General features: G+C 44.2%; 1 protein-coding gene across 2 annotated transcripts in view; it reads left to right on the forward strand.

The window, feature by feature from the left end:
- Positions 1–17,168, forward strand: part of LOC141080604 (acetylserotonin O-methyltransferase-like) — a 374,012-nt gene extending 356,844 nt beyond the window's left edge. For both annotated transcript variants that reach the window (XM_073565941.1, XM_073565942.1), the window contains one exon: positions 16,852–17,168. In XM_073565941.1, coding sequence (XP_073422042.1) covers positions 16,852–17,078 — 227 coding nt within the window. In that variant the 3' untranslated portion in view covers positions 17,079–17,168. The remainder of the gene's footprint in view (positions 1–16,851) is intronic.
- The last annotated feature ends 9,693 nt before the right edge of the window (positions 17,169–26,861 follow it).

The following is a 26,861-nucleotide window of genomic DNA, read 5'->3' on the forward strand; positions in this document are numbered from 1 at the left end:
TATGGAGAGAGTCAGGCTTTCCTTCAATGTCCCTTTCCTGTGCCAGCGGACCCAGGTCACTGAGGTCGGCTGCAGCACTCCCTTCATCCATCCCACTCAGGGGATCTTCTCTCACAGAGTTCCTTAGTCAGACTCTCTGACTGACTGACTAAATCCTAAACTCTTCCCACTCTTTTTGCGAAATTAAGCTCCGCCCGCATCCCCGCACTCTTCGTGTTCCAAGCAGGGAGCCACCAAAGGGTGCTTTGCTACACTACTGTGTTGCGTGCGATGCGGGGTGTTGGAGTGTGGTCAGGTGTCTCCACCTTACCCGAATGGTGGGGTACCACACCTCAGGAGGAGGGGCAGTACCTCTGTGGCGACTGAACCCTCAGGGGCGCCACAGTGGTAATGGTGGATTCCGAAAGGAGCCACTCCTTGGCTGGGTCCTTCCCTGGAGGAAGATCTGGCTAGTCCCGTGTTTGAGACTCTTAAATGAGGCTCCACGGACTTTATTTGCAAAATAGTAAAAACTTAAAACACAAAAAAAGCAAAGTTGGTATCAATATTCAAGAAGTAATAAGCATAAAGAGGCCATATGAATAAAAGATTTCTAGACCAATTGTCATATATAGATTGTAATGAGTAATAGCATCAAAAAAATCAAATAAGCAAAATGCATAAAGATTTGAAAAAAAATCATAAATGCGAGTAAGCAGGAAGCAATAGTCAAATGCTTTAAATCACATACTCTTCTCATTGTCCTAGAGCAGTTAAAAAAAAATCAAAGAAACTGTGAGAGCCCTATTCCATATCATCCTCAAAATAGTACCATCCATAATAGGGCTATATCAATTTACAGTCAAAAATAGATGGTCAAGAAAAAATATAATAAATTTATGATGCCATAGTCATGTGGCTGTCGGCATTTTGGCGGCTCAATAGCAGGGATTCCCATACAGCTTCAGGCCTCAATCAGGCATCACCAATCTGTAGCAACATCCCAAGTCACTGCCTGACGCGTTTCCCCCCAAGGTGATTCCTAGGTGTTCATCAGGGGATATGATGGCCACATCAAGAATAAGGCTATGAATAAGCTCACTCACTGCCGGAAGTGACACGGTATCACCACGCCCACATACCACTGTGAGGCCTGAAATGCAAATGCAAAGGTCGGATGGAACGGAAGGGAGTCAGGCATCCATTTAATTCAATGATGATCAAGAGTGTCTACCACAAGGGTGTGCTTCACAGAAGTATTCAATATCCTCATTCATCCTGCGGATTTGCCTGTGGAATTTTCTGAGCAGATTCTTCCTCTCTTGGCAGAAAACATAAGCAAAAATCCGCTTGTTTTATATGCGTTTTTGATGCAGATTTTCATGCAGTTTTTCCATGCGGATTTGTATGCGTTTTTGTTAGCTGAATAAAGATATGTTATTTAACAAAAAAAAGAATTGTGATGTCATTTCTTTGTCCAACCTTTTCTTTTATTCCATTGAATACCATAATATCATCACATACCATGTGCTAAAGTAATGTTTACACACACAAAACAAATAAGTGAATATTTATGTATCTATAGATAGATATATCTATAGATACAGTAGATATATAAATAGGTATATCTATTGATAGATATCTTCAATTTATCTATAGTGCCGTGTATTGGGGTACGAGACTCGTGCGAGATTCTCGCAAGTGTGACCCCTGCCTTAAGCACACTATCTGTTTAACCCCTTTCTGACAGCTGACGTACTATTCCATCCATGCGCCCTGGTACTTAATCCACATGGACGGAATATTACATCATGCCCTTTAATGCAACACTGCGACTTAAGTCGCGGTGATCGCATTAAAGTTCTGACGCCATCTTACCTGTAGGAAGATGGTGTCGGCATCCCGGGCTGTGCCCCCGGGCTCCCGATCACTGTGATTGGCTGTTCAATTCTGAACAGCCAATCACAGCCTCTCTCATTGTTTCAATCAGATTGGCTGAAACATTGAGGTCTCAGGATAGGATCGAGTACCGATGTACTCGATCCTAGGCCGGTGCCTGGCAACCCTAGACATTTGCCAAAACTGCTTAGATTGGCGCGATCGACCATCACATCGATCGTGCCAATCGCAGGGCACAGCAGTGGTGATAAGAGCACTGATCATAGAACCGGCGCCTAGGGAAAGGCCTGCAGCTGCTGATTGGCGTGATCGATGTAATGGTCGATTGCACCAATCACAGGGTACTGCTGCGGAATGACCATGCTGTGCCCTGCTGGTGACCTGCCTAGGATCAGCGCTGTGAGCTCCGATCCTAGGCTGTTGCCAGGTTCACCACGTTAAGCTCTGATTAGTGGGATCGATGTGATCATGGATCCCACCAATGACAGGTCACAGCAGCGGTATGACCTCTCTGTGACCTGTCTGTCACCTCTATCACCTGTCTCTGACCTATGTGTGACTGCTCTGCAGGTCCTCACACTATGTAATGATTAATGCAGAGTGGTCACACTGCCAGATCTCCTCCTGTGCTGGGCCTTGTGGTGCTACAGAAGCCTGAAACACCACAATCCAGACAGAAGACAGAAACTACAACCGTAAGTGTTGATCCCTGCCCGATCTCTCTTCACCCACCCCCATCTCCCTCTTCCCCCTTCCCTTTCCCCCTCTTTTTACCCCCTCCACCCACCTTTGCGCTGTTACATCTAGCAGCCGCCAAGCGATGATTGGTGATGCAGTTCACCGATCAACACTTGTGCTCGCTTTTCTCTCACCCCTCTTTGCGCCACATCTGTGCGCACATCCAGTAGCTGCCGAACTTTGATAAGTAACGCAGTTCACTTATCATAGCTCATGCCAGCTGTTTTTGACACATTTCTTTTCACATTTTTTCTCCCTTTTTGATTTTTATCTTTTAGCTTTTTCTTTTCAGTTGTTTACACCAACCATTATCCCCCCACACATACATAAACAGTTAAAAATAAAGTACACACAAAGCATCATATTCACAAAAAAAGTCCCGCTCGTCATGTTCATCCCAACAGCGCTATTCATTGGAGGAGGCATATGCTTTCTTTGCCTCCGACACTGATAGCGAGGAAGAGTATCCCACAATTCTTTATTTCTCCGATATCTCTTCCTCATCCTCTTCCTCATCTTCCTCCTCAGGTCCTGCGGAACCGCCATGCAGACGTACCAGGACTAGAGTTGAGCGATACCGTCCGATACTTCAAAGTATCGGATCGGAATGGATCGGCCGATCTTTAAAAAAAGTATCGGTATCGCCGATTCCGATACCGGAAGTCCCATTCAAGTCTATGGGACTTCCGGTATCGGAATAAGAAAAACCCTGTTTTTGCCTTGTACAGCCTCTCTGGTGTCTGTACGGGCCTTTCGGGGGGGCTGTGCCGGCCTGCCAGGGGGTCTGTGCAGGCTCCGGTGGTCTGTGCCGGCCTGCCGGTGGTCTGTGCAGGCTCCGGTGGGCTGTGCCGGCCTGCCGGGGGGCTGTGCCGGCCTGCCGGTGGTCTGTGCAGGCTCCGGGGGGCTGTGCCGGCCTGCCGGGGGGCTGTGCCGGCCTGCCGGTGGTCTGTGCAGGCTCCGGGGGGCTGTGCCGGCCTGCCGGGGGGCTGTGCCGGCCTGCCGGTGGTCTGTGCAGGCTTCGGGGGTCTGTGCAGGCATCGTCCGATGGGACTACAAGTCCCATCGGGCGATGCCTGCTACCATGACAGTGATTGACACATTAGCCAATGGTGGGACAGTAGTAGTCTCATCATCCGGCTAATGTGTTGAATGTAAAAAAAAAAAAAAAAATTACATGCTACATACATGCTACATACATACAACATGCATACTACATACATGCTACATTCATACTACATACTACATACATGCTACATTCATACTACATAAATACTACATACATACTACATATATACTATATGCATGCTACATACATACAACATGCATACTACATACATGCTACATTCATACTACATAAATACTACATGCAACATACATACTACATATATACTACATACATACTACATGCATGCTACATACATACTGCATGCTACATACATACTACATGCTACATACATACCACATATACTACATACATACTACATGCATGCTACATACATACCACATACATACTACATACATACTACATACATACCACATACATACTACATACATACTACATACATACTACATGCATGCTACATGCTACATACATAACACATACATACTACATGCATGCTACATGCTACATACATACCACATACATACTACATATATACTACATGCATGCTACATACATACTTGCATGCTACATGCATGCTACATACATACTACATACATACTACATGCTACATACATACTACATATATACTACATGCATGCTACATACATACTGCATGCTACATGCATGCTACATACATACTACATACATACTACATGCTACATACATACCACATATATACTACATACATACTACATACAATACATTCATACAATACATACATAGACATACAGTACATATAACATAGAGTAACATACTTACCAATACTTGTCACATTGTTCCCCGAAGCCATTGTCTTTTCCGGAATAAATATTAACATAACAAACCACAAAAATACTCACCCACGATCCGAAGCAGTCCACGAGTGTGTCCCACGACGATCTTGGGTAGAGAACTGCAGCATCAGCTGATGCTGCCGTTCTCTACGGGCTGCAGGAATCCAATGACGGAAGGTAGGTATCCTTCCGCACTGTATTCCTCCGCCACTTAAAAAAAAAAAAGTCCCTAGTCTCACTTTATGCCATTGCTGTGTGGGAATTTCCCACGCAGCAATGGCATAAAGTGAGACTAGGGACTTTTTTTTTTTTAAGTGGCGGAGGAATACAGTGCGGAAGGATACCTACCTTCCGTCATTGGATTCCTGCAGCCCGTAGAGAACGGCAGCATCATCTGATGCTGCCGTTCTCTACCCAAGATCGTCGTGGGACACACTCGTGGACTGCTTCGGATCGTGGGTGAGTATTTTTGTGGTTTGTTATGTTAATATTTATTCCGGAAAAGACAATGGCTTCGGGGAACAATGTGACAAGTATTGGTAAGTATGTTACTCTATGTTATATGTACTGTATGTCTATGTATGTATTGTATGAATGTATTGTATGTATGTAGTATATATGTGGTATGTATGTAGCATGTAGTATGTATGTAGTATGTATGTAGCATGCATGTAGCATGCAGTATGTATGTAGCATGCATGTAGTATATATGTAGTATGTATGTAGCATGTAGCATGTATGTAGTATGTATGTGGTATGTATGTAGCATGTAGTATGTATGTAGCATGCATGTAGTATATATGTAGTATGTATGTAGCATGTAGTATGTATGTAGTATGTATGTGGTATGTATGTAGCATGTAGTATGTATGTAGCATGCATGTAGTATGTATGTAGTATGTATGTAGTATGTATGTAGCATGCATGTAGTATGTATGTAGTATGTATGTAGCATGTATGTAGTATGTATGTGGTATGTATGTAGCATGTAGTATGTATGTAGCATGCATGTAGTATATATGTAGTATGTATGTAGCATGTAGTATGTATGTATGTATGTAGTATGTATGTGGTATGTATGTAGCATGCAGTATGTATGTAGCATGTATGTAGTATATATGTAGTATGTATGTAGTATATATGTAGTATGTATGTAGCATGTAGTATGTATGTAGCATGCATGTAGCATGCATGTAGCATGTATGTAGCATGTATGTAGCATGTATGTAGTATGTATGTAGCATGTATGTAGTATATATGTAGTATGTATGTAGTATATATGTAGTATGTATGTAGCATGTAGTATGTATGTAGCATGCAGTATGTATGTAGCATGTATGTAGTATATATGTAGTATGTATGTAGTATACAGTGGGGCAAAAAAGTATTTAGTCAGTCAGCAATAGTGCAAGTTCCACCACTTAAAAAGATGAGAGGCGTCTGTAATTTACATCATAGGTAGACCTCAACTATGGGAGACAAACTGAGAAAAAAAAATCCAGAAAATCACATTGTCTGGTTTTTTTTCATTTTATTTGTATATTATGGTGGAAAATAAGTATTTGGTCAGAAACAAAATTTCATCTCAATACTTTGTGATATATCCTTTGTTGGCAATGACAGAGGTCAAACGTTTTCTGTAAGTCTTCACAAGGTTGCCACACACTGTTGTTGGTATGTTGGCCCATTTCTCCATGCAGATCTCCTCTAGAGCAGTGATGTTTTTGGCTTTTCGCTTGGCAACACGGACTTTCAACTCCCTCCAAAGGTTTTCTATAGGGTTGAGATCTGGAGACTGGCTAGGCCACTCCAGGACCTTGAAATGCTTCTTACGAAGCCACTCCTTCGTTGCCCTGGCGGTGTGCTTTGGATCATTGTCATGTTGAAAGACCCAGCCACGTTTCATCATCAATGCCCTTGCTGATGGAAGGAGGTTTGCACTCAAAATCTCACGATACATGGCCCCATTCATTCTTTCATGTACCAGGATCAGTCGTCCTGGCCCCTTTGCAGAGAAACAGCCCCAAAGCATGATGTTTCCACCACCATGCTTTACAGTAGGTATGGTGTTTGATGGATGCAACTCAGTATTCTTTTTCCTCCAAACACGACAAGTTGTGTTTCTACCAAACAGTTCCAGTTTGGTTTCATCAGACCATAGGACATTCTCCCAAAACTCCTCTGGATCATCCAAATGCTCTCTAGCAAACATCAGACGGGCCCGGACATGTACAGGCTTAAGCAGTGGGACACGTCTGGCACTGCAGGATCTGAGTCCATGGTTGCGTAGTGTGTTACTTATGGTAGGCCTTGTTACATTGGTCCCAGCTCTCTGCAGTTCATTCACTAGGTCCCCCCGCGTGGTTCTGGGATTTTTGCTCACCGTTCTTGTGATCATTCTGACCCCACGGGGTGGGATTTTGCGTGGAGCACCAGATCGAGGGAGATTATCAGTGGTCTTGTATGTCTTCCATTTTCTAATTATTGCTCCCACAGTTGATTTCTTCACTCCAAGCTGGTTGGCTATTGCAGATTCAGTCTTCCCAGCCTGGTGCAGGGCCACAATTTTGTTTCTGGTGTCCTTTGACAGCTCTTTGGTCTTCACCATAGTGGAGTTTGGAGTCAGACTGTTTGAGGGTGTGCACAGGTGTCTTTTTATACTGATAACAAGTTTAAACAGGTGCCATTACTACAGGTAATGAGTGGAGGAAAGAGGAGACTCTTAAAGAAGAAGTTACAGGTCTGTGAGAGCCAGAAATCTTGATTGCTTGTTTCTGACCAAATACTTATTTTCCACCATAATATGCAAATAAAATGAAAAAAAAACAGACAATGTGATTTTCTGGATTTTTTTTTCTCAGTTTGTCTCCCATAGTTGAGGTCTACCTATGATGTAAATTACAGACGCCTCTCATCTTTTTAAGTGGTGGAACTTGCACTATTGCTGACTGACTAAATACTTTTTTGCCCCACTGTATATGTAGTATGTATGTAGCATGTAGTATGTATGTAGCATGCATGTAGTATATATGTAGTATGTATGTAGCATGTAGTATGTATGTAGCATGTAGTATGTATGTAGCATGCATGTAGTATGTATGTAGTATTTTTTTTTTTTTTTTTTTTTTAACATTTAACACATTAGCCGGATGATGGGACTACTACTGTCCCATCATTGGCTAATGTGTCAATCACTGTCATGGTAGCAGGCATCGCCAGATGGGACTTGTAGTCCCATCGGACGATGCTTGCACAGACCCCCGGACATCAGCACAGCCCCCCGGCAGGCCGGCACAGCCACCCGGCAGGCCGGTACAGACCCCCACAGGGTGCACAGACCACCGGCAGGCCGGCACAGCCCCCCGGCAGGCCGGTACAGACCCCGGGCAGTCCACACAGCCCCCCGGCAGGCCGGCACAGCCCCCCCCGGCAGGCCGGCAGAGACCCCCGGAAGGCCCGAAATGACGGCGCATCATGATGCGCACACACCGCGCATCATGATGACGTCAGGCTGTCAATCAACTTTGAACTTCCGATTCCGATGCCGAATTCCGATATTGAAAAAATATCGGAAGTCGGTATCGGAATTCCGATACAGCAAGTATCGGCCGATACCCGATACTTGCGGTATCGGAATGCTCAACACTAACCAGGACAGAAGCTTAGGCAGCGCCCACCATTCCAGAAGATGAAGCTGAACCAGTGCACCTCACTGCGGACACCATATGGACCTCGCCCCCCAAAAATTATGAGGCACTGATTCCTGATTTTGTGGCAGAATCAGGAATCAAGTTTGACACCACCGGCCTCACAGAAATAGACCTTTTCAAAGTCTTTTTCTCTGAGTATTTTGTTAACCTCATGGTGGAGCAAACTAATTTATATGCTCATCAATTTTTGGAACAAAACCCCAGTTCATCATATTCTAACTGGTATCCTGTAGATGCAGTTGAAATGATGCAGGTTTGGGGCCTGGTCCTTCACATGGGGATCTTGAATAAGCCAGAACTTCGGCAATATTGGAGTGTTGATGTTTTATACAATGCTCCAGTGTTCCGAATGGTCATGGCCCGAATGTGTTTTGAGGCCATCCACAAATTCCTGTATTATACCAATAATACAGTGTCCCCCACGAGATGACCCCAACTTTGACCGTCTGTTCAAAGTTTTTTTCGGTCATCGAACACTTCAACAAAACATTTGCTGAAGTGTACGTGTCCCAAAGGGACATCTGCATGGATGAGTCCTTAATTCATTTTAAGGGAAGTCTCAGATTCCATCAGTACCTGCTCAGCAAGAGGGCCAGGTATGGAATCAAACTCTACAAACTATGTGAGAGTACCTCAGGGTACACCCACAGGTTTAGAGTTTTCAAAAGAAAGGACACCAGAATTGAACCCCCTGAATGTCCTGTCATGGGATTGAGTGGGAAAATTGTGTGAGATTTGGTGCACATACTGCTGGATAAAGGTTATCAGTCACCTCTACACCAATAACTTTTATACAAGCATCCCATTCTTCAAATCCCTCTGTGCGAGGTACCGCAGCCTGTGGTACTGTCCACAAAAATCAGAGAGACCTCCCGAAAACGCTGCTTCAGCAGATATACTCAGAAAGGGTGACAGCAGAGCCCAATGTAGCGACCCCTTGCTGGTGATCAAGTACAAGGACAAGAAGGATGTCCTTCTCTTGACCACCATACACGGTGATGGCAGCGCCCTCAGCATTGCACGAAGTACCTCTACACAGGTCTGCAAATAGAAACTGTGTACTGGGGTACAACGAAAACATGTGGGGTGTTGATCTCTCCAATCAACTTCTCCAACTGTACAGTGCTTTGAGAAAGGCCAGGGTGTGGTACAAAAAGCTGGCAGTGCACATTGTACAAATGGCAATGCTCAACGCTTTCCTGCTGTCACGATATGCACGCCACACCGGTATGTCGTACCTTCAGTTCCAGGAGGTAGTGGTTAAGGCCCTGATATTTCACACTCGGGAATAATTGGGCCCCAGTACTTCCGGAACTGAAAGTGCTCATATCGTACCATGTCAGCATTTCCCGGGGGAGGTCCTGCAAACTGGAAAAAGAGGTAAGTCGCAAAAAAGGTGCCGAGTGTGTCACAAAAGAGGAATACGCAAGGACACCATTTATCAATGCGACACCTGCCCTGAAAAACTTGGCCTGTGTATTAAAGATTGCTTCAAATTGTACCACACTTCCATGCACTACTAATTTACTTAGATTTACAGGAAACACTAGATTAGTTCCAAAAAGGGGGCACATCTAGATAAGTTCTTTGGGGGTTTAGTTTCCAAAATGGGGTGACTTGTGTGGGGTTTCTACTTCTGTTTAGGCACATCAGGGGCTCTGTAAACGGAACGAACATGATGCCTGTAGAACATTCCACCAAAGTCTGCATTCAAAAACGTCTCTACTTCTGAGCCCCGAAGTGTGCCCAAACAGAGCCCAAACCAGCATACTCGACAAATTGGACAACAACTTTTTGGGTCCAATTTCTCCCGTTACCCTCGTGAAAAAAATTGGGGACTAAACGATCATTTTTGTGGAAAAAATAAGATTTTTTTATTTTCAGGCCCAGGCGTTATAACCTTTAGTGAAACACCTGGGGGTTCAAAGTGCTCACCATACATCTAGATAAGTTACATAGGGGGTCTAGTTTCTAAAATGGGCTCACTTGTGGGGGGTTTCCACTGTTTAGGAACATCAGGTGCTCTCCAAATGCGACATGGTGTCCGATCTCAATTCCAGCCAATTTTAGTTTGAAAAAGTCAAACGGTGCTCCTTCCCTTCTGAGCCCTGTCGTTCGCCCAAACCGTGGTCCCCCCCATCTGAAGGGTTAATAAACTTCTTGAATGTGGTTTTGATCAGCTTGAGGGGTGCAGTTTTTAGAATGGTGTCAATTTTGGGTATTTTCTGCCATATAGACCCCTCAAAGTGACTTCAAATGTTAGGTGGTCCCTAAAAAAAATGGTTTTGCAAATTTTGTTGTAAAAATGAGAAATTGCTGGTCAACTTTTAAACCTTTTAACTTCCTAACAAAAAATGTTTCCAAAATAGTGCTGATGTAAAGCAGACACGTGGGAAATGTTATTTATTAACTATTTTGTGTGACATATTTCTCTAAGATGCACCAATTCCGGGACTTAGCCTCTCTCTTTCCACTGAAGTGTAGCGGTGGCATATGGGGTAATAGTTGAGTGTTGATGTCACCTTTGTATTGTAAGGTGACATCAAGCCCAGCTTAGTAATAGACAGGCATCTAAAAGACCTATCCATTACTAATCCTATAGTTTTAATGGGGTAAATTAAGACACAGCAAGAATAAAGTATTTTAATGAAATAAAACATAACAGTTTCCCATATTTATTATACTCTTAATTCCCCGAAGCCATCAATCTCCTGCAAAAAAAATAAAATAATAAACCAACACAAATACTCCCTGTTCCGATGTAATCCATTTAATAATGAGTGTCCCATGACGATCTCTCCTATAGAGCAGTCACATCAGGAGATGTGACCGCTCTACAGGGCCCCCCAGTGACAAAGGCTCCTGCAATGTTATCACTGAGGGTTCACTTGAGTTCATGCTCTCACTTTACGGCACTGCTGCATGAGAATTTTCCCACGCAGAGGTGCCGCAAGTGACAGCATGAACTCCATTGACCTCTGACGGCAGTGTGATACACTGCAGAAGGATACCTTCCGTCATTGTATCACCTGAGGCCCCTGGAGAGCGGTCACATCTGCCGATGTGACAGCTCTCCACGGGTCATCGTCATGGGACACTCGTTATTAAATGGATTAAGTCAGAACAGGGAGTACACTGTTGGTTTATTTAATTTTTTTTGCAAGGGATCAATGATTAGCTGTATTGTGAGTATGTATTGTATGTGTTTTTTTTTTTTTTTGCTAGTCAACACAGTAGTCGGATGATGGAACTGCTACTGTCCCATCATTGGCTAGTGCTGTCACTGTAGTAGGCATAGCCAGATGTGACTAGTAGTCCCATCGGACTATGCCTGCCTACACACAGACCCGCACACACAAACAACCGTGCACATACCCGCACACGCACACAGATCCACACATATTCACAGCACACACATACACACAGAAACCCGCACACAGACCCACACATATTCACCGTGCACACATGGTCTCCGCCCACACACTCTTCCTCCTCCCTATCAGCAGCGTTTCTCGCACGCAACTCTGCAGCAAAACCACAGATCTTTTTAAACCTGTGGTTTTCTGCAGCTTTGACTGAATCAATGGAAGTCAATGGGTGCAGAAACGCTGCAGATCTGCAAAAAGAATAGACATGTTGTGGAAAATAAAACGCTGCAAATCCGCGTGTATTTTTCCGGAGCATGTGCACACCAATTTTCAAATTCCCATTGACTAACATTGGTGGTGCACTATACTGCGGATTTGATGCAATTCCATGCATCCAAAAATGCTGCAGATCCGCATCAAAATCCGCAACGTCTGCACATTGCTTAATACTGTGTGCTAATTGCTATAAAAGTGCAGTCCACAAAGGTACATCGTAAAGCCACTCCTCACGGGGTTCAATATGGTAATGTTTAACCCCATGGGATCCATACTATATACCAAAGGGCAAATTTAGACATATCTCCATATATATTTACAAAAAGAAGCTAAATGCCACTCATCAATAAATCAACCCTCCGTAAGTGTCAAATAAGAACCGTTCTGTAGTTATAACAGGTCTCCTACAACAACAATGAGAAAACAAAAAATAATAAAACACAAAAAAAGCCAGTACTTCAAAAAAGTGAGTGAGGTGTCCATAGCCATCATATTAACGTATCAACTATCAATACACTATTATGGACAAAAACAAAAAAGAACAAAATATAAAAGAAAAAATAGTCAATAAATATGACAAACAATAATCCTGGATCAGTCCAGAGGGACAAATATACACAGCAAGAAAAAGTTTCCAAAGAACATACACATTGGCGGCTTAATGAAGCTGATGAAGGATAACTATTCATTGAGGCCAAAAGGGCTCATGGATTCTAGCAGATAGATCCACCTCATTTCACGTTGGATGATTTTTCTGTCCCAATCCCCTTGTCTCGATAAGGCAACAGCCACCTCTATCACAGAAAAAGAAAATGACCCCAAATCACCCCCACTTTACTAATATGTACTTTATTAATATGGCACGCTAGTGGTGTATCCCTTCACTGCCGTGTCTAGTATCTCCAAGATGTCTCCCAATGCGTATACGCAATTCTCGCTTGGTTTTTCCAACATAATCCTTGAGGCTGGAGCACGTGCAGAGATGCACCACCCCCACTGTCGAGCCCTGGGATGAATGAATGAGGTTATTGAATACTTCTGTGACGCGCCCTCTTGTGGCGGACACTCTTGATCATCATTGAATTAAGTGGATGCCCGGCTCCCTTGCGTTCCATTCGGCTTTTGCATTTCAGGCCTCACTGTGGTATGTGGGTGTGATGTTACCACGTCACTTCTGGCACACACTGCCTGCTGACACTCAGAGTGCATTCCACACCACTGTGCCTGGATTTTAGACACATTCTGTTACTTCTGGTGTGCACTGTCTGACGGGGCGCACACCATCAAAGAATGCTCCACATGGTCATCAGCGATGCGCTTATAAGGAGAGGCAGTGAGTGAGCTTATTCATGATATGGCCATCATATCCCCTGATGAACCCCTAGGAATCCCCTTGGAGGGGAAACGCGTCGGTCATTGACTTGTGATGTTGCTACAGATTGGTGATGCCTGACTGAGGCCTGAAGCTGTATGGGAATCCCTGCTATTGAGCCAACAAAGCTCCGACAGCCATCATATGTTTTTACTTGACCATCTATTTTTGATTGTAAATTGATATAGCCGTATTATTGATGGTACTATTTTGAGGCTGAGAGGGCTCTCACAGTTTCTTTGATTTTTTTTTTAACTGCTCTAGGAAAATGAGAAGAGTATGTGATTTAAAGCATTTGACTATTGCTTCCTGCTTACCCACATTTATGATTTTTTTTCAAATCTTTATGCATTTTGCTTATTTGAATTTTTTATGCTATTACTCATTACAATCCATATATGACACTTGGTCTAGAAATCTTTCTTTAATATGGCCACTCTATTTATGCTTATTACATCTTGAATACTGATACCTACTTTGCTTTTTTGTGTTTTCATTTTTTACTATTTTGTTTGCTTTTTGGGTAACAGGGTATATTGGGACACTTTTCTCAATTATAGGGATTATTAGGGACATCAGGGTCAGCCATCGAGGAGTGGGGGCACCAACCACAGAAACTTAAGTCCTAGTGGGTTACTATACTGAAATCTGCCTGGCAGTGGAAGTTGGCACCCTATCAGGATACATTGTATATATATTTATCATTTTTTTCCCCTGATGAACACCTATTTTTTTCATTTTTTTGCAATTTTAAAACACTCTTGTCTACAGTTTTGGAAGATGTTTTTAGTTTTTTTCATTAAAAGTTATATTTTAATGATCCTTGTTTTCTACTGTACAGTTTTGCTCTTTCCATGAAAGATGCATACTTTTTCTGTACCACTGATTGAAGATAGTGTCTTCAAATAACTGGCAGTAGGTTTGGAAGTTTGTCAGGTCAGTCTTCAACCTCAAAAGGTATTACTGACATCTGAGTCATAGTGGAGGTTTTGCACATTACTGATCCAGCCATAGACCCTAACATCTGGTCCATCAAAAGTCACTCTCATCTCTTCAGTCTATAATACCTCTGAAAATCTGTCTTTAGATATTTCTTGGTCTTGTCTTGACGTTTCATCTTCTATGTCTTGTTCGGTGGTGGTCGGGTTTCAGCCTTCCTTACCTTGGCCATTTCTCTGAGCACTTAACTCCTTGTACTTCTGGGAACTCCAGGGAGGTTGCAGTTCTGGAATATAAGAGCACTGGAGGATAAACGGGTACCTTGTTGCTTCATGTTTATTCTTCTCAAATCTTTGGCAATAATTCTGCATCTTTTTTCCTCTGCAAATTGTCTCTACAGAGTGGAAAAAGACTTGAACTCTAGTGCCACCTATTGGAAATGACCATCCTAAAAGTCAATATCAACCATTTAACAAACTTTGCCACATAAAGTAGGATAAAAGCCAAACCAGATTCTCAGTTTGCAGACACATGTTTTGTGGTGTTGCCCTTCTTCAATGCAAAGCAGGAGATCTGATTTGGCTTTATGAGAGGCCTCTAACTTGGGTTTAAGGGGTAATATTTTCCCTTGTGCAGAGTGCATGCCAGGGTAAGACCTACAGGCCATGCAATATTTCTCTCTCCAAATGTTTTGTGACCTTGCTGACCATTTGCAACACAACTTTTGATGGTTCTGTGATCACGACCCAATATCTTAGCAATTCCAATAGTGCTGCATTACTTTGTAAGATGTTTATCACATTTTGATTTTTCAGAGTCAGTAAAAGATAATGTCAGTAGGATGAACCCTCTTAACCCATCTATATGGAATATAGAAAGTTGGATATAGAGGATGTAGAATGTTAAATAAAATGATACCTCAATATTTACAATCTGATGTTTTGCGCGAGTTTTTCTTTTATGTAAATAAGTGTTACACTCTATGGACACTGATCTCCCTGCGAATCTGCCTCCAGAGCTTATTTTAAATGAAAAGGGGAGTTATGAGTGTAATCACAGGCAGCTCTGCAGTAAGATCATACAGAGAACAGAACTAACACAGTGCAGCAAAGCTAACACTGGTTTGAAACAAAGTTCACTTCTGTTGTACACATTTACAGTGCAGGTGTTCTGTCTTTCAGGCAGCCAGTGTGTGTGAGGGGGCAGAGCTGACATCACTGTAAATGTGTTTGCCGTAAGACAAGGTTCAACCCTGCTGTGTTGTGTTGGTTATTATCCAGCACAACTCTGCAGGTGAGCTGCCAACCATATGAGAGAAAAAATATTGCTGCAAATGTTTATAATGAGACAGCTTTTGCTTGTGTGTTAGCACTGATCTCACTTCAGAGCTGTGTGTGATTGAAAGCAGACTTTCAGTCATTACATGTCTCACACTGGTAATGACAGCTTTAATTTAAAATAACCTCTGGAGCCATAAATCTTAACAGCTCATTTACATATTTGAAATACTTGGATTTCTCTGGATTAAGACACTGGACTGCAGTTATCAAGATATCATTTTATTCAGCTTCCGATGACCTACGTCCATTTATTCGGTATAGGAGGGTTAATACTTTTGAGAGATTCCCTTTAAATCTCTTTTTTTTGGCCCATTTTGCCTGAAGAAAACAAGCTGTTTAGGCTGTGTGCACACGCTGCGGATTTTGCTGCGGTTCCGCAGCGGTTTTGGCCGCTGCGGACCCGCAGCAGTTTTTGCTGCGGTGTACAGTACCATGATTCCCTATGGGAATCAAAAACCGCAGTGCAGACGGTGCGGAATTTTCTGCGCGGATTATCTGCGGTTTTCAATCCGCAGAAAGAATTGACATGTCAATTCTTTCTGCGGATTCTCCTGCGGTTTGCCATCTCCTCCATTGAGGAGATGAAAAACCGCAGGGCAAAACCGCAGAGCAATCCGCAGGTAAAACCGCAGGTCTTTTGACCTGCGGTTTCACCTGCGGATTTTACAAAATCCGCGCGGATGAATCCGCACATAATCCGCAGCGTGTGCACACAGCCTTAATAATTCTGCATATATTGATGGTCTTCATATCCTTAGGCCACATCTTTCCTCATTACACAAATATTCATCACCTGATCTGCTTCATCCAATTAGCAGTCACGTTTATAAATATTGGAGTTGGAGAATCTGCATAAAAATGATGAAGGTTAAAATACTCTCTTACTTAAGTATTGTAGTGTAGAAATGACATTGGCACTGTATTGTGAGATGAGATATATTCCTTTTGTCTAAGTTTAGTAATTGTTTGTTTACTAGCAAATACATCATAGTAACATAGTAACATAGTTATTAAGGTTGAAGGCTTTAAGTCCATCTAGTTCAACCCATCAGACTATTAGATATCACAATCTTTGGGCTTCAGACGCGGCCATGTAATATGGCATATTAATATGTTTTTGATGCTATTAATAAGTAAGTTGATATGTCATTAATGTGATATGTTATTCATATGTACATTCATAGCTTATTGTTACAACCAGAGATAACCATCAGAACGTCTGACGATTTTTGCTTTACCTTTATGATAATTGCCACTATTTCATAATTGCCACTATTTCTCTCGGTAATCTTTAGGCGGTGGAGTGCTGCTAGTTGAAGTCCTTCTAAATGAAGACAGAAGTGGCCCAGTGACTTCCCAGCTCCACTCACTGAACATGTTGGTCCAGACAGAAGGCAGAGAACGGACGCCATCTGAGTATACCAAGCTCCTTACAGACTCTGGCTTTAGGGACGTTGAGGTCAAAGCCACTGGAAAGATACATGATGTAATACTGGGAAGGAAATTAATTAATTTAGACTGACACATATTTCACATAGTCATAATTTTAAGAGCTTGATTCATTTTACTCTGCATTTCTCCTGCTATCTCAATAAATATCCAGTAGATGTTGCTAGTGTTTCAAATGTTATTAGCTGGGTTTTTTTTTAATTTTTTTAATAAACCCTATTTTTCCCTTTATGAGACGCGCTTATACAGTATTTCCCCTAAATTGGAAGGGAAATGGGGGTGCATTTTGCAAACCGAATAGCAAAAAAATAGGGAAAAAAATGAAAAAAATATTTCTTACTGAGGGGCCAACGCCGGCTGCAGAGCAGACTGGTAGAAGACAGGGTCACCGGTGGGACAATGCAGCAGGCATGGAGCTGGGGGTGTTCGGTGCATTGTTTGGCGCAGTTATTGGCAGTGTTCGGCTGTATGTGGGCAGCATAGCGCAGGCCGGCTCCATTGCACTTCCGGTATCAGGCTGCGAGTTTCCGGTTTCCGGACTGAGCGCCTGTGTCTACCACACAGGACTTCAAGAGAATGGCCGCCAAACCAGTGCATGCGGAGATGGAGCTCTCGGTCACTGAGCCCTCGATCTGCGCATGCAGGAGGCAGAATTCTGGGCTCCACTGCACTCGGAGACCTAAAACAGACGATGGATATTGAATGGTGGAGGGAACTGTTGCTGAGCTGTCTCCACCAATCAGATATCTATCCCTGCTCAATATAAAGTGTAGCACTTCTTATTCACACTTGTCCAAGATCCTTGGAAGCACAACCCTCATCATTCTTCAGAATATACTGTACCAATGGATGAATTCTGATGGATGATGGGGGTTGCAGCTATATTTGGTGTAACAGATCCCCCATAACAGTGCATCATGTGGAGATCCCCCCAATAAGTGTGTACCCTGAAGATCCCCCATAACAGTGCATCACCACAGATCCCCTATAACAGTGTTTCACCACAGATCCCCATAACAGTTTGTCATCTGCAGATCCCACATAACAGCGCGGCACCATAGATCCCCCAAGATGCCCCATAACAGTTCGTCATCCTCAGATCCCCCATAATAGTGCATCTGACCCGCCCCAGAGGCAGTGGGGTACTCGGCGCCGGGCCCATTGATTTCAATGGGAGATGTCACAGTGGCAGTGACCCGGTCCGTGGTCTCAGGCAGTCAATGTAAAAGGGGTAGAGTGATGGGGATAAAGTTATTGAGATGATTCGTGACGCCACCTATGGTTTCTGGTCAGTTTGACCTGCGCTGCAGGGTTGCTTCTCTGGGACAGATGGTGTGATGCAGCAATGATGTTGAAGCTCCCCAGAGGTGGAGCTGTAGTCCCAGGGCAGTAGTAATAGGTGTTGAGTGAGAGGGTGCAGTGTTAGGCACAGAGATGTAGCAGTGCTGAAGTGGTTGCAGGAAGAAGGTAATGACACAACAGGGTGCAGTTTCTTTTACCTTTACTGTGCTTTGTCAGTGCAGTCCAGGATCCAGATCACAGATGGAACAGGAGTTGATTAGCCTGGAAGCAACTTAGGAATCTCTCTATGCAGATGGGTTGTGTAGTCTCCTTCCTAGCGCTTATCTGAGGTACTTGCAGTACTGAGTTACACTGAATTTCCCCTTGCTTGCTCTCTTTAGAACACTCCTCGTATGGCAGGCAGCCGTAACCTTCTATTTCTTCTGGCTCACACACGTTACTGCTGTGCCTCCGAGTCTTAGTTGGGAACAGAGCATTTACAGCCTTCTGTTCCTCCGGTTTCTGCTGCAGGACCATCAGCATCCATACAACTCCGGATACCGGACTCCGAACCATGCGCTTAAAGCCAGAAGTGAGCCTGAATTCCACTCAATCCTCCAGCTCCTCTTTTCCACATCCACACTCTTTGCCCTCCTCACAGAACTGACTTAACTTCCCCTTCCAGGCCCGCAGAGAGCAGCTCCTCCCCAGTTTGGTTCAGAGCTCCCTCTGATGGCCTGGAGTGGGAACTGTGCTGTGTGCTAGATCATAGAATCATAGAATCATAGAATCATAGAATCGTAGAGTTGGAAGGGACCTCCTGGGCCATCTGGTCCAACCCCCTGCTCAAAGCAGGATTCGCTAAATCATCCCAGTCAGATGTCTGTCCAGCCTCTGTTTGAAGACTTCCATTGAAGGAGAACTCACCACTTCTCGTGGCAGCCTGTTCCACTCATTGATCACTCTAACTGTCAAAAAGTTTTTTCTAATATCTAATCTGTGTCTCTTCCCATTCAGTTTCATCCCATTGCTTCTAGTCTTTCCTTGTGCAAATGAGAATAAAGTTGATCCTTCTACAATGTGACAGCCCTTTAGATATTTGTAGACAGCTATTAAGTCTCCTCTCAGTCTTCTCTTTTGCAAACTAAACATTCCCAAATCCTGCAACCTTTCCTCATAAGACAGGGTTTGCAGACCGGTCACCATTCTGGTCGCTCTTTTCTGAACTTGCTCCAGTTTGTTGATGTCTTTTTTAAAATGTGGTGCCCAAAACTGGACACAATATTCCAGATGAGGTCTGACCAAAGAGGAGTAGAGGGAAATAATGACTTCACGTGATCTAGACTGTATGCTTCTGTTAATACATCCTAGAATTGCATTTGCCTTTTTTGCTGCTGCATCACACTGTTGACTCATATTCAGTCTGTGATCTATTAGTATACCCAAGTCTTTTTCACATGTGCTGTCACTTAGCCCTATTCCTCCCATTCTATATATGCTTTTTTCATTTTTATTGCCCAGATGTAGTACTTTGCATTTCTCCCTGTTAAAAACCATTCTGTTAGTTGCTGCCCACTTCTCCAGTTTATTTAAATCTTTTTGAATCATCTCTCTCTCCTCTCTAGTATTAGCTATCCCTCCTAGCTTTGTGTCATCAGCAAATTTAATCAGTTTACCCTCAATTCCTTCATCTAAATCGTTGATAAAGATGTTGAACAATACAGGGCCCAGGACAGAGCCCTGTGGTACCCCACTTGAGACATTCTTCCAACTGGATGTGCAGCCATTTACGACCACTCTTTGGGTCCGATCACTAAGCCAGTTATGAATCCACCTAACAGTTGCCTTGTCCATTCCATACTTAGTCATTTTTTCAATAAGGATTGTATGAGAGACTTTGTCAAATGCTTTGCTGAAGTCAAGATATACTATATCTACAGCATTTCCTTGATCCACCCAATCAGTGATACCGTCATAGAAGGAAATTAAGTTAGTCTGACATGACTTATCAGTTACAAACCCATGCTGACTCTGTTTAATCACTTCATTCTTATCCAGGTATTGACATACATGTTGTTTAATAATTTGTTCAAAGATCTTTCCTGGTATAGAAGTCAGACTCACCGGCCTATAGTTGCCTGGGTCCACCTTCTTCCCCTTTTTGAAGATAGGAACAACATTTGCTCTTCTCCAGTCTTCTGGCACTTCTGTTCTCCAAGAATTTTCAAAGATTATGGAGAGGGGTTCAAAAATTTCTTCTGCTATCTCCTTTAGTACTCTGGGGTGTAATTCATCTGGACCTGGAGACTTGAATTCATTTAGGTTAGCTAAGTGTTTCCTCACTATCTTTCTGTTTATAGATATCCTGGATTCTTCTATTCCCTTAATAGGACTGTGAATAACAGTTGATGTTGCATTTCCTTTCCGAGAGAAAACAGATGCAAAATAGGAATTTAAAAGTTCAGCCTTCTCAACATCCTGTCTTACCATTTCATCATTTTCATCCTGTAAAAATACTATAGCATCTTTGACTTTTCTTTTACTTTTGACATATCCCCAAAATCCTTTATTATTGCTTTTGACATCTCTTGCAAGCCTCAGTTCATTTTCAGCTTTAGATAATCTGATTTGTGCCCTGCAGGTTCTGCAGACAGCATTATATTCTTCTTTAGATATGCCTCCCTCTTTCCATTTTAAAAACATTTTTTTCTTCCTTTTTAGCATGTGCTTAAGTTCTGTGTTCATCCATCCTGGTTTCCTTAAATGCTTCCTATTCTTCCCTCTTTTCGGAATTGTTAACAACTGTGCATTGAGAATTTCATTTTTCAAGATTTCCCATCCTTCCTGGACATTTTTGTCTTTAAGGATATCCAGCCATTGGATCCCTCCAATTCTCTTTCTGAATCCCTTAAAATCTGCCTTTCTGAAATCTAACCTTGACGTCTGAGTCTTCACAGGTCTTCCACCTCTAGTTATCCAAAATTCTAAAATAGCATGGTCACTACCTCCTAGGGTCCCAGCCACTTTTACCTCCTCAACCATTTCCTCCCTGTTTATAAGGATTAGATCCAAGGTAGCAGTTCCCCTTGTTTTCTCCCTTACCTTTTGGAAGATAAAGTTGTCAGCAAGAGAGGATAAGAATTTCCTTGACCTGTTAGTTTTGCCTGAGAGAGATTCCCAACAAATGTCTGGATAGTTGAAATCTCCCATGATTAGATTTACCTAATAGAGAGACCCTTCATTGCTTCCAAGCATGACATCACCCTCCCAAGGAGGAAGGCAATGCCACTGTGGTGACCATACTCCTGGGGGCGCCACAATCCCCCCAGTGCAATTCAGTACTCCCGAACTGAAGAAAACATGCAAAACATTAACAAATGAACAATTGTAACTGTTACAAGATTTAAAAAATGAAAAATTACAAAAACGAAAGCTCAAAAATAGTCCTTGTGATGATTAGTCCATGCGTCAATGTCCATGATCCAATTCCTGAGCAAGTTGGTAACTATATACAAGTAGAGTTTTGGCCACACATAGTCCTGTGGCCCAATTGTCCATCAAAAAACAAACTTGAGATTGCTCAAAAGGTTCTTACATAGTCTCTGTAGGCACATAAGCTTGAAAAGTTGCATATTTACAGTTTACCATTCACATAACTTATTGATATACGAAACCTTAGGGGTGGTATAGCTTGGGTACTACGGACAGACCTACATAGCACTGGTGTTGTTGGGGACCTTACTGGATGCCTTGTGTTAACTACTACTGGTGTAGTATGTATTGTACTGGCTGCACTACTGGTGGTTCTGCATAGCACAGGGATACTAGATTTCCTAGGACCACTTTTACTCACTGTGGGCATGACAGATTCACCACTGGCAGGGTGAGGATTCTCTTGCTCCACTGCTGGTGTGGCATCCACTGCCTGTACTTGCTGGTTTTCAGGGTGGTCTTGAGTCACTTCTTCTTGCACTACCAGTTGGGAAAAGGTCAAAACTGGCACCACTATGGCTTGATCTGCTCTAGTCCAATTTGAAGGGAATTCTCCGATACAGTGCTGACCTTTTCTTCTTCCTCTATGGACTGAACTGTTTTGCTCTTCCATCCTGTCCTTTAGTTGGTATGGGCACAGTTTCAGATCTAGGGCTACCAACTCGAGTGGCTGTTTAGTTATTATTTGCTGCAAAGGAACTCGCTGGCTGTTACGGTCCTTCCTGCACAGGTTGCATTGTCCACACTTCAGGCAAGAAATTTTCAATGGCCTTCCTTATACCAGCTCAGTAGAATCTCTCCCGGAGCAAGGCCTCCAACTTCTTCCATCCGAAGTGTCCAGCTCCATTGTGGTATGCTTCCAAGACCATCGATGCCCCCCTCTTTGGGACTACCACTTGCCAGACCAGCTCATGAGTGCGGGCATTGATACTCCTCCGACACAACTTTCCCTCATTGATGAGCAGCCTGCCTCTTTCCTTCCACAACTGCTGGGTTTCTTTAGGAGCATCTGGACCTGGGCGTAAGACAGCTTGTGACAGTAGCTCCTTTACAAGGCGGACTGTGGGGTCACTATCCTGCGTTTCTGCCCAGTCATGATGAGGCAACGGATTTAGGGTGGCCTCTTTCATGATAGATCGCCTGTTTCTAACTCCTTGGGCACGTTGGGCCGCAATTGGCCAGTGGAAGGCAGGTAACTCTATTTCTTCAAGTGCCTCCGGGTCTTCTCCCCCATCTGGCAGATTGGGCATCCTGGACAGCGCATCAGCATTGGCATTCTTGTGCCCCACTCAGTACTTGATGGTAAATTCATAGTTAGACAACTGAGCCATTCATCGCTGCTCCAGTGCACCTAGTTTTGGAGTTTCCAAGTGAGTCAACGGGTTGTTGTCCGTGAAGATGGTAAACTTGGCTGAAGCTAGGTAATGCTTGAATTGTTCAGTCACAGCCCAGACTATGGCGAGGAACTCTAGTTTAATGGAACTGTAGTTGTCAGGGTTCCTTTCAGTGGGATGAAGCTTCCTGCTGACATAGGAGATCACTCTTTCCTTGCCATTCTGTACCTGTGACAGTACTGCTCCCAGTCCCACATTGCTGGCATCAGTATACTGAACAAATGGTTGGCCGTAATCTGGGTAGGCCAGAACTTAATCTCCTGTGAGAGCCATTTTCAGTCGAGTGAAGGACCTCTCCAGTTCCTCATTCCATTCAAATGTAGGACTCTTCTTCCTGGCTTTCTTGGGCTGGCCCACCAGAAGTTTTTGCATAGGCATGGCTATCTCAGTGAAGCCTTTGATGAACCTTCGGTAGTAGCCTATCAACCCGAGGAATTGACGTACCTCATGGAGGTTGCTGGGCTTCTGCCAGTCCCGGATGACAGTGACTTTGTCAGGATCCGGTGCCACACCTTCTGCACTCACAACATGACCGAGGTACTGCACCTTGGGCTTCAGGAAATGGCATTTGGATGGCTTCACTTTCAGGCCAAAGTTGGACAAGGCTTCAAACACCTCAGCCAGGTGCTCCAGATGGTCTTCATAAGTCTTTGAGAAAACAATGACATCATCAAGGTACAACAGAACTGTCTCAAAGTTCTTGTGCCAAAGACAGTACTCCATTAGCCGTTGAAATGTCCCTGGGGTGGTGCAGAGCCCGAACGGCATGTAGTTGAACTCGCAAAGACCCGTTGGTGTAGTAAATGCTGTTTTCTCCTTGCCTGCCTCTGCCATGGGAACCTGCCAATACCCACTAGTGAGATCCAAGGTGGAAAAATAGCAGTTTTAAGTGAAGCTAATGACTCTTCAATTCTGGGTAATGGGTAAGCATCCTTATGTGTAATGCTGTACAGAAAAATTAAATCAACACACATTCTCATGGTACCATCTTTCTGTTTCACAAAGACTATTGGGGCTGCCCAGAGGCTACAACTATCTCTGATCACCCCAGCTTCCTTCATTTCCCACAACATACTTTTGGCACATTGATATTGTGTTGGGGGTATAGGCCGGCACCTTTCTTTAATGGGTGGATGATCTCCAGTGGGGATATGGAGTTGAACCCCTTTTGCCTTCCCAAAGTCTAGAGGGTATTTGCTGAATACCCGCTCATACTCCTGAGCCACTCGGTAAACCCCATTCTTTTGGTATGAAGGGGTGGAGTCAGTTCCCACATGCAGCTGCTGACACTACTCCTCCAGCTGCTTTACAGAGCCAATGTCCCCTGCCTGTTCGGATGAGACCAAGGGCTCTGCTGCCTGTATTGCATTGTTACTGACAGTAAACAGCTTAGCAACTGTGGCATACTGAGGTATTGTGGCCTCCTCCCCACAATTCAAGAGGCGTACAGGTACTCTCTCTTTGCGGACATCAACTACCCCTCTGGCTGTCAGGACAGTGGGCCGGCTATCAGAGTACACTGGCTCTACCAATGCTTGGTAATCTTTTCCTCTGAGGCCAGAGGCCTATGGCTGCCCGACACCAAATTAACATTTCACATCTGGGGGGTATCGCAATGGGGAAAGGATCACTCACTTTGACGCTGCCAATTTCTCCGCCAGACAGTTCTACCTGCTGTCTTTGCATCAGGGCCTTGATCTCCTTCTGCAGGACTCGTTGTTCACTGGAGCCAGCAGTCTCTGCTATCTGTTGCAATAAAACAATAACCTCGGCATGACAATTTTCAATCACATTAGTACCTAAGGTCATCATTGTGTTAAATTCTCGTCGATCAATGTCTACAACGATCAGACTTTGAGATTTTAACTCCACTCGCCCCACCTTAATGGTAATCTCTTTACATCCCACTTGCGGCAAAGACTGACCATTGCTGGCAACTACTGTCAGATCATCACTTGGGCCGCGAGTAAGATCAGAGTCAGCCCAACACCATTTGTAAAGGATATATGGCATAGTTGTCACCTGAGAGCCAGAGTTCAGCAAAGCGTTCATGGGGATGCCGTCAATCACCACTGGGAGGACCGGTCGCCCTCCAACATACTTGGCTCGCCAGTTCTTTGGGCCTTGTGGTGCTACTCCTGGGGGTTGGCCCTCTGCCTAAGGGGTTGCTCGTTTAAATAACAGAATCTTGCGATGTGGCCTGCCTTGCGGCAGTGACGACAGATGGGACGTCCGTCCTGGTCATAGCAACCGTTGTCTCTCCCTCGGAGTGGCGGAATCCTCTTCTTCCGTAGCCACAGGACATCCTCTGGCCTGGAGGCCAGCTGGATTTTCTCCTTTGAGGACACCTGCATGGACTGCACAGTTTTGGCAAGTGCAGCCATATTTTTGGTCAGCTCTTGGACCTGAAGACGCAATTCTGTAGATGGATCATTATCCAGAGTCTGCGAGTCAGCTCCCACAGGGCTTGGAGGGGAAGATGCTGCTTCTTGATGGTATGTGATCGCTGGGCGCCTAGGGGGCGCTGGACAGCTTCAGTCTGCATACAGGGCTTTACAGCAAATAGACAAACTAGATCCTGCTGTAGAAGAAAACATAATCACTGACAGATTCATAGAAGGTGTGGATTCCAGACTCGTACAAAGTCAACTCCGCATGCTAGCAGCACAAAACACCAGCATGACTTTCTTAGGCTTTTGTGGTGCCCCTGAGGCTCAGTTGCCACAGAGGTACTGCACCTTCTCCTAAGGTGTAGTGCCCCACCACCTGGGTAAGTTGGGAACTCCTTTCCACACTCCAACACTGGCACCCCACACAACAGGGTAGTTCAGCACAAAAACAGTGAGGGTTCTCTCTCCTCCTAGACATTAGGAGTGCCCTGGTGGTTCCCTGCTTGGAACACTGGATGTGCTGGGAGGTGGGTGGAGTTGAGATCCATATAAAAGGTTTGGAAGGTTTAGATTTACAGGTCAGTCTGGCAGAAGGTCAGGTGGGTAAGAAGTCACTCAGACAGGAGTGAGGATCCCTGGAAGGAGGGATGGAGGAAGGAGTGCTGCAGCTGCCTCAGTGATCTGAGCCAGCTGGCACGGGAAAGGAACAGAAGGAGAAAGACGTAGAACTGCAACATAAGCTTCCATAAAAGAGGGAAGGATCAGTACGGAATGAAGGAGTAGGAGAACAGAGAGGAGACATGGGTTGGAAGAGGAACCCTGCCTATAGGTTCTCAGCGCAAGGCCGGGGCCCGGTCCCCGAGGTTGTATGGACACTTATGGTGCTGCAGCAGACACCGGTGGAGTAGTTGACTGTAAATGCACTACTCCCATCTAAGACTTGGGGCACAACAGCAACTGAATAGAGAGTCAGGACTCCGGAGAAGGGAGTCCCTGAGAGAGGCTACAGCTGTCTGCCATACAAGTAGAGTTGTTAGGAACATCTGACAGGAGGAACTTCAGAGTACCACGGTACTGGAGCTCTTCCCACCTTAAGGCGCAATAGAGGAGTCGTTCAGGAAAGGTACATGTTGGCGGAGTGTTGGAGAGGAGAATCCTGACTTGCCCGGGAGGTTGATTGAGTCTCTGCCCCGGAGGACACGGCACGGAGGCAGGCACCAGTGTGTACCACGGACTGTGAGTAAAGCTTTGGAACTGCAAGCCCTGGTGTCTTCCATTCATTTGTGCGCTAACACCATC

The sequence above is a fragment of the Dendrobates tinctorius genome, unplaced genomic scaffold, assembly GCF_039654945.1.
Source record: "Dendrobates tinctorius isolate UK_male_01 unplaced genomic scaffold, ASM3965494v1 ptg000016l, whole genome shotgun sequence".
In the NCBI taxonomy this organism is placed as follows: Eukaryota; Metazoa; Chordata; class Amphibia; order Anura; family Dendrobatidae; genus Dendrobates; species Dendrobates tinctorius.